The 8,898-nt window shown below is 45.9% G+C and overlaps 2 protein-coding genes across 2 annotated transcripts; one reads left to right on the top strand and one right to left on the bottom strand.

Moving 5' to 3' along the window:
• Positions 1 to 1,992: 1,992 nt before the first annotated feature.
• On the bottom strand, positions 1,993 to 2,619 carry H2AJ (H2A.J histone). Its single transcript, XM_080811374.1, is given in 2 exon segments — positions 1,993 to 2,170; positions 2,173 to 2,619. Coding segments are annotated over 2 exon segments (444 nt in total). The 5' UTR covers positions 2,540 to 2,619; the 3' UTR covers positions 1,993 to 2,093.
• A 3,284-nt stretch (positions 2,620 to 5,903) lies between these two features.
• H4C16 (H4 histone 16) lies at positions 5,904 to 6,215 on the top strand (the record flags this gene model as incomplete). Its single annotated transcript, XM_080811338.1, has 1 exon — positions 5,904 to 6,215. The coding sequence occupies one exon, from the start codon at positions 5,904 to 5,906 to the stop codon at positions 6,213 to 6,215; it is 312 nt and encodes a 103-aa protein (XP_080667464.1).
• Between the last annotated feature and the right edge of the window lie 2,683 nt (positions 6,216 to 8,898).

Below are 8,898 nucleotides of genomic sequence, written 5' to 3'. Positions count from 1 at the left end.
TTTTTTCTTATAAATGTCACGCTTTTAGTAATAATCTTTCAGATGCCTCAAATCTTTACAGAAATGAAGACTTAAAGTTCAAAACCAGCATTGGACATCTACTATATATATATATATATATGTTTATATATATATATTAAAAAGTCACATATATATATATGACTTTTTTTTTTCTCCACTGCCCACCATGTCCCCAAAGTGGTAATACTGAGATCTTAATGATTGAGCATTAAAAACAAAACAAAACAAAATCCTATTAACTACAGTTACCTATACCTTAATCTATAAGGGTAAGCCCATACCTTGTAGGAAATGGAGATTCTTTTAATTTATTCAGCTCCTAATATATGCCTTATGTGTATATAAATGAACAATCTCAGTCCTCAAAATTGGCATTAGGACTGTTTTACATATGAAGAAGCCTTCCATATGGAAGGTGTGAGTGGAGTAAATAGTTGTGGTCATCTTGGCACCTGCTGCCCATGGCAGCCTCAGAATCTATTCTCCTCAGGAATCTGAGGCAATAATCTACCCCCCTAACAGAGGTATGTGTAGCCTGATCTTTGTTCACCTCAAAAAGATGACCACATGGGAGAAGTAATCCCAACATTCATTGCACAAGCAGCAGAGAGACACAAGTATTAAAGGAAGCTGAAGGTGAATCCTTTCTCCGACATTAACTTATTTGTTCATTGTTCAGTCACCAAGTACCAAGAAAAAGAAGTGGGTTCCAAGAGAGTGGAAATCTAGTTGGCTTTATTCACAGCTGTGTTCCCATAATCTGGTAACGAGTATGGCACACTGAAAAGCTCAATAAATACTGGGGAAGAAATAAAGAAGGTCCGTGTGGGAAAATGGGCCACCCACTGCTAAGGATGAAGAAATACCATAATGTTTTTTTCAGGAAGACTTCAACTCTGACTCATAGGAAAGATGACTCCGAAGATGTGAAATCTGAACTGGTATCTGTGCTGTGGGCCCTTGGGCCAGGATGAAGCTTGTGGAAAAGGGTGAAATGGAAGGGTCAATTAAGGACAGAATAGGATGGCTACTGTTTAACTTTTAAGTGTGGATTCCGGATCTGAAATATGTTACTTCCGGCACTTAGGTCATTAATCCTTACATATTCTCACATTTCATGTTTATTAAAGCGCTGCTGTACAATCAAGCAATGTGACCCCTACCGGACTTTAGTGGGGGAAGGAATATGAAGAGACTTCAAGCAGGTTATTTGTTGTTAGGAAGCAAAATCAAACTGATTACAATTACAAAGGAGTACCATATGATGGAGACAGAACCATCTTGAGAAAATCGTCTTAACGGCTCCTAAGCATGTAACTCATGACTAAAGACACTGCACTGTTACGCAACATGAGTGTCAGGGAACAAATTTACTCCTGACTCATGCTTCTGTATTACACATATTACTGGGTGTTCCCTTCATTTTAAAGAAATGTGAACATAAGTGTGTATACAAAAATATCTGATATCCAAAACCTGAAAACACAACGGCTATTAGGCTAAGAAAAATCTCTTGGCCCTGTGTCATCAGAAGCACTCTTTCAAGACGGAAAGTTACTCCACCTTCGAAAAGTACGGCCAGAGAGCCAACTTCCTGCGCGACACCAGCTGGCCCCCACCGCTTCTGCACAACTGGGTCCTCCTGAACTGCCCAGACAAGACAGGAGAGTGAAGGCCCTGGGAATGACATAAAAATAATCCCCCTGACGCCCCTGCACCCTATTCTGCCTCTCTTTTGGATTAAGGCGATCAGGGAGAGATCCCAACTCTGCCCGCCTCCAGCCAGTGGGTTCCTCCTGGTCTCCCTCGCCCCACCCACAAAACACCTCGAGGGTGCGGACCAAAGTAGTCCACAAAGCGGCAGAAACCAACCCCCAGTACCTGATCCAGAGGTCACCTGGCTGGCCCCCGGGTCATCCGGAAGGTCCCCGAGACTACATAGCTCTCTCGACCACATGATTTTCACCGACTTTATTGGCCCCGGACTCGGCGGGCCCCTCGCCACCCACCTCCCCACTAGATCGCCGCAGACTCCCATGACATCGAGTATATTGAAAAATAATGCGGGGTGGCTATGGAAAGAGCCTTTGCTGGGGAAGCCAGCTCCCCTGTGGCGGTGGCATCAGGGTCACTTGCTCTTCGCCTTCTGACTCTCCGTCTTCTTGGGCAACAGCACGGCCTGGATGTTGGGCAGGACACCGCCCTGAGCAATGGTGACTTTCCCCAGCAGCTTGTTGAGCTCCTCGTCGTTGCGGATGGCGAGTTGCAGGTGGCGCGGGATTATCCTGGTCTTCTTGTTGTCACGAGCGGCATTGCCAGCCAACTCCAGGATCTCGGCCGTCAGGTACTCCAACACCGCCGCCAGGTACACGGGCGCCCCAGCGCCCACTCGCTCCGCGTAGTTACCTTTGCGCAGCAGTCTGTGAACTCGGCCCACCGGGAACTGCAGGCCCGCGCGGGAGGACCGAGACTTGGCCTTGGCCCGCACTTTGCCGCCCTGCTTTCCGCGACCAGACATGGTTACCTCTCGCCTAAAACTCCTGCGAGAGGAAAAACACAGCAACCGGGTCCGAGTAAGTGAATGTAATGTACCAACACCGGAACTGCCTCTACCACTTTGCTGACACTAGGCAGCGCCTTCCCATTGGGCGCAGCGACATATTCGTGACCAATGACAGGCAGGCTCCGCTCCCAACCAGCGCTCCGGCAGAGGGCTCGCCTTCTCCAGCTCTGACCAGTCAAAAGAGCAAACTCCTAGCCCTCATTTACATAGCCTCTCATATGAATACCCAGGACGGACCGCTCCGCATTTGGGGATTCCGATTGAATTTATTGGCACCTGATATTTCAACGTTCAAGTTCTCTCGGAAGAAAAGACCGTCTTAAGAATTAAGGAACCACGGTTAGAAACAGAAAAATCCGGAAGAGCTACCCGGTACAAGTACAAAGCACTCAAGCAAGAAATGCCTCAGGCAACTGAGGTCCAAGATGATCCCTATGGTGCTGTGTCCCCCAGGTGGGTTTTTTCACATTATATAGCATCCTAGCCAGCTTGTCTGACTGCAGACACACAATACCCCTCTTCCTGCCTTTTCTTTAAACAAGCGTCTGGTCTCCTGCAAACCCAGATGCGCCTGCTCTTACCCAGCAGTGTGGGGAGCTGGCTCCAAAAGATGCCTCGACCTGAACTGGCCATCTGAACTTTATTAACCAGCCCAGATGACACGGGACCCCTGGCGCAGTTCTGCCGCTCACAGGTTGCCAATCTTCGCTTCCAGCGGCTGTGAAACCAGAGTGCTACACTAGACGTGAATGCTGTCTTCACAGACTGCGGAACAAAGTCGCTTAGCCAAAACTTAACATCTGTTGTCTTTTGAGATTATGAGCCTGAAAAGAGTCTCTGGATTCCAGGGAGAGGCTGCAGTGAGGCACAAAGTTTTGGCCTTGGCTTCCTCCTTATTGATCACCGCGCTGCTGATCATGTTCTCCACTGAGACTTGGGAGCCCAGAGGTATGTAAGGTCGCATAAGACATTGTGACATTGTGGTGGCACTTAGCTGTCCCTTTTTCCAGCCCTCTACTGCCCATGCGACGCTCAGAGGTCATGAAAAGACTAGAGGAAGGACTGTACCGTCCTTACCCAAATTGCAGAGCCATAGCATTTGGAACAAAATAAGTTTCTTTTTAATTAGAAATTATTTTTTACTAATTTATTGATGTAATTTCACTTACCTCAACATTTCCCATAATTATACAATTACACTGCTATGTATCGTAAGCACATTAAAATAAGCGACATTTTATGTGAATTATAGTATCCGTTTAAAGGTAAAATTTACCATCCCACCATCCTAATAAAGATTTGATTTGAGTGAAATCACATTTTCAGAGACATCTGTACATGTTCTTATTGCCTAGAACACTGATTTATCTATATACAGTAGGAACTCAATAAATGTCTTTAGAGTTGAGAAGCAGCATATTGTCATGATTAAGTCCGTCCTCCTGGAGCCGGACTGCATGGTCCAAATTCTGGCTCTACCATTTACCAGCTGACCTTGGATAAGCTCGGTGCCTACCCCAAAGTGTTATTTTGAAGATTAAATATGTTAGTAAGCATCCAATAACTGCTAGATGAACTAGATAAATGGACATACAAGTCCCTGATGCAGTTATTTTAACATGTTTCTGAAATAAGTTTTGTAAATTTTGCTTAAATTTTTACTCATATCGAAGGAAATTTTTAACAATTATTGTTATTATTTTGGACACTTTTTCCTTTTATTCTTGTAAGCAAAAAGGTTTTCTAGCTTGAAAATTTTGTTTTAACCTTGATTTTTTAGTCTTAATATGTATAATCAACCAACTTAACCATTATAAGAATCCCAATCTCTTCCAGATCTGATAGACTTCTCTTCTTCCCTGTGAGTCAAAAATAAAAATCATGTAGTACAATATGACTATTCAGGATTTTTGCAGCCATACAAACAGTATTCTAAGGGCTCTTTTTTTTTTTTTAAGAGTTATTTTTTATATAAAGAGAGAATGCACGTGGGTGTGCAAGTGGAGGAGAAGGGGAGTGGAGAGGGACAAGCAGCTTGGGGGTGGGGGGCATGCTGGGTCTCAATCTCAGGACCCTGAGATCATGACCTAGCTGAAAACAAGAGTGGGAGGCTTAACTGACTCAGAGACCCAGGCACCCCTCTGAGGACACTTTAAATTTATCTTTAACAATAAAAAGTACTTTCTGTGTTATGCAAATGGATAAGAATGGGTAAATTATAAGCATTTAGACACATACAAATATTTACTATAAAGCTTTTCCTGGAAAGGCTTATCTTTGAAGATTCGGGGCAGGGAGCACAATTTACTAAAATAAGAATTATGAATCATCCTCTAAATACTGTTACCTTTTATTGCAATAAACCGTTTGGGAAGAGAGAGAGTCCTGCATTCTAGAGCGGTGACATTACTGAAAGTTTCATTTTTGTTCAGGGATTCTCAAGAAAGGATTGAGAGCCTCCTGATGGGCGATTTGCAGTACAAACCACCTTTTAAAGCTACCGTCGTGGCATCTCATATTTTAAGAACTTTGAATTTGTAAGTGGGAGATGTGAGAACCTCAGATTTGAATGCAATATGAAGAAATATACGATATTTCAACTAAAAAACCATAGAAATAATTATTTGGTTGAAAAGCAAAGATGCGCCGGGTTGGGGGTGCGCAGAGGAGGCCAGATAATCTACATGAGGCAAGAACCTCTGAAAGGGAAAAGTCTGGGAGACGGGAGGAAGGGGTAAGGTTAGACTTTTGGGGAGAATTTTAATTCTTTCTTTGCGGGGCGTCACGAAAGAGAAAAGAGCTGTTATTTAAAATGTCCTCTCCCCCTACTAGTGACTGAAGAAGAAAAGGTGTAGAACAATTGCTTCGAAATCTAACAGGATGTAACGCATTTCTGGTTACTATTTATTTTCCTATTAGTCTAGGAATGGTATTGTTAAAGGAAGCATTCCTTTTGAAAAATAAACAATTAAAATTCGCGCGCGCGAGATGGGGGTGAGGGGAGATGGGAAAGAGGGAGGGGATTTTTACTGAAGCACTGAGAAAACTCAGTATAAATCCCATTGACTCTTTCCTCAATTTTATGGCGAAAATAAAAAGTATTTCCAAGAAAGCAAACAACAAAAATCAGTCTTCTTCTGATTACGGCTCCTTCACTCACCATTGGAGGAAAGACAAAAGCGTCCTGGGGCTTAGAGCTCCGCCCATTTTCTTGAGGTTTTCAAACAGGTCCGCTACCAGGACATATAAGCCCTGGTCTCCACACCTACCGTTGCTAGCTGCTTGTTCTGAGGTGTGGAGCTCGTGCTGTTCAGAGAAGATGTCTGGTCGCGGGAAAGGTGGTAAAGGGCTGGGGAAAGGAGGCGCCAAGCGGCACCGGAAAGTCCTCCGGGATAACATCCAGGGCATCACGAAGCCCGCCATCCGCCGGCTCGCCCGCCGAGGTGGTGTCAAGCGCATTTCTGGGCTCATCTATGAGGAGACCCGGGGAGTCCTGAAAGTCTTTCTGGAGAACGTGATCCGCGATGCGGTGACTTACACGGAACACGCCAAGCGCAAGACGGTCACCGCCATGGACGTGGTGTACGCGCTGAAACGCCAGGGCCGCACCTTGTACGGCTTCGGCGGCTGAGCAGTCTCTGCGGCTTCTTTTCGAACTCATAAAGGCCCTTTTAAGGGCCCCCAGAGCGTCAGGAAAAGAGCCAACACTATTTACCGTGTGAATGGGACCTAGGTGCAGATAAAGGGGTCCGAGGAAGCCCTGCCCTGGCGGGTGGCTCCGGTCTGCGGGTGGCGGGCTTGGGGCAGAGACTGGGTTTCCGTCTTGATTTCGGGTTCCATGTGAAGTAAGAGATATGTCTTAAGAGCGAACGGCTTCTAAGCAACCCGGCGGTCTGTCCCCGAGCCTATATGGAGAAGTTTCTATGCAAATTAGGGCGGACTGGTACTGCCTCCGATTGGCTCGGAGGGCTGCGCGTCAGAGGGGGCGGCTCCCCACGGTAGACCAGCCCCCGGAGAACGCGGGAGTGGGTTGCGCGAAAGTGCCAGGTGCTGTCCTAGTGGCGCCCCGGAGTGCCGCAGAGTGTGAGTATTTTATTTCTTTGCTGACGTCTGAGTAGGAGGGGACCAAGTCCGGACGCCTATTGAAGGCGGCAGAGCGCGGGCGATTTCGAAGGCCAGGCCTAGCTCGCGGCCGCGGCTCTACGGGGTATGCGCTGCACCCGGCGGGTGGGCGTCCCGGCCCGAGTATCTGGCGGCGGTGCTCGAACTTTCGCTGACCACGGAGGTACCTGCAGTGCGGCCAGGCGCGCGGGGCAGCATCCTGCTGCTGCTCAGGAGTCAGTGTCGTGTGACCCGGTCCCAGCCTGGAGATAAGCCCTGGCTTTGGAGTAAAGGCCCTTTTCTGAGCTGTCGGTGCGGCTGGAGGAGGGAGATGAGTGGAGGGCCGCGTTCTAATAAATTCCGCGCAAATGGCCTGGGCCAGAAAGCTGTGTGGTCGTGGGTTTTCCTGTTCCGTGATTCAGCGCGGCGGCCTGGCAACCCGGAGCCAGGGACGGCCAAGTTTGAGGGCGCTTTGCCCAGGCGGCGGGACGCAGGGCGACCCGGCGCCGTGCGGGCCTGCAGGGGCCGCCCGTGAGGCGCCGCGGGAACCGAGCTTGAGACCGAGTTTGAAACATTTCTAGTGTTCCTTAGCGGAGGCTGGCATTCTACCGTTTATCGGGGGTCAGGCGCTATGGCACTTTGTGTTCCATTACTGCGTTTGATTCTCCAACAAATTTACGAAGTATTGTTATTACTGTTTTACAGATGAGGAAACTGATGGAGGGGGGGTGTAAGAACTGGAGGCAGGATTTGATCCCAACCCTGTTGGATCCCGCACCCTTTGACCTTAACCCGTATGTGACTCTGCTTCTGCCATAGAGGCCTCTTGGCCCTACTTTCTGATATTTTACTTGTAAGTACTTCTCTCTAGTCCGTAAAGACTGAAGTGTGTTCGTGATTCAGGTATTAATTAAATTTTTAGGGCACCGAGTCCCAGAAGCTCTGCTTTCTTTAATCGAAGTGCAAAAACTTACTTAAAAGAGAGCAAAATCTGGCACACCTTTGTGCCTCTCTATTTGTTGAGTGTGAATGAGTGAATTTGAATAGATGGATAAATGGATAATGTACCTATCAAATCTCCAATCTAATATGAATCAAATTATTGAGGGGATTTCTGGGTGGCTCAGTGGGTTGTGTCTGCCTTTGGCTCAGGTCATGATCTGGGGTCTTGGGACTGAGCACCCATCCAGCTCCCCGCTCAGCTGGGAGTCCTCTCCCTCTGCCCCTCCTCCCCTCTTGTTCTTTCTTTCTCTCCCAAATAAATAAATAAATAAAATCCTTTTAAAAAATTAAGGATGAAGATTAGGACCCCAGTGGAGCATGGAAATAAGTATTTATATGGCAGTTCAATATATCTATTCCTTAAGTACTTATCTTACAAGGAATTGGTTGTTTTATTTATTTAGCTTGTATTTTTGGTGATGGCCTCAATTCTTCCTAGTTGCATAATACAATTTATATCCGCCCTTATAACATAGCTATTTTTGTTCATGTTTTATGCTTCTTATAAATTGTAACCAAATTATTTGAGCACAGGAAATCTTTATATTTGTCTGTGTAAGTCCCATGGTACTAGTTAGTATTCAGTCCTAAAGTAATCATGTTTTCCAAACCTAAACTGGGTCACATGATTGAGAACACAATAATGTATCTGAAATTGGAACTGAGATTTTTTCTGAAATTGACTAATAAAATGCCTTACTACAAATGTTTGTTAAAGAAAGAATTTAAATCTTTGTAATGGCTCTCTTTTAACAGTGTGAATGGAACGCTTTTGAAATTAGCAAAGTCATCCTTTCTGATTTTTGAACATTTAATGCCTCGTTTGTTCCAACTACGTTAACTCTTGAAGATTCTGAGATAAATAAGCATAGTCCCTGCTATCGAGAAGCTTCTGTTTTCCAAGTAGAGAGGGAGGAGAACATCATCTGGGTTGTTGTACACATGTGGTTTACTCTAATGGAGGCCTATGATTTAAGTGCTGTTGGTGTACAGAACAGATTTTGTCAGATTTGGGCTATCTTCAAAGATCAGATGGTAGTTGTTCTGAGCTGAAGGTCCATTGGAGAAGGGGAAAGTCATACCAAGTTTAGAGAACAAACACCATGAACAAATGCCACAGTAGTTTCCAGGCATGCTGTACTGGGGACCTCCTAATGTTGGATGTTTATAATTTGTCCTGTGGTCCAAGAATAGTGCAATGGACTGGGTCA

Source organism: Martes martes (genome assembly GCF_963455335.1).
Source record: "Martes martes genome assembly, chromosome: 8".
Taxonomy (NCBI): Eukaryota; Metazoa; Chordata; class Mammalia; order Carnivora; family Mustelidae; genus Martes; species Martes martes.
Note: the sequence above shows the minus strand (reverse complement) of the source record. Positions and strands in the feature narration are given on the sequence as shown.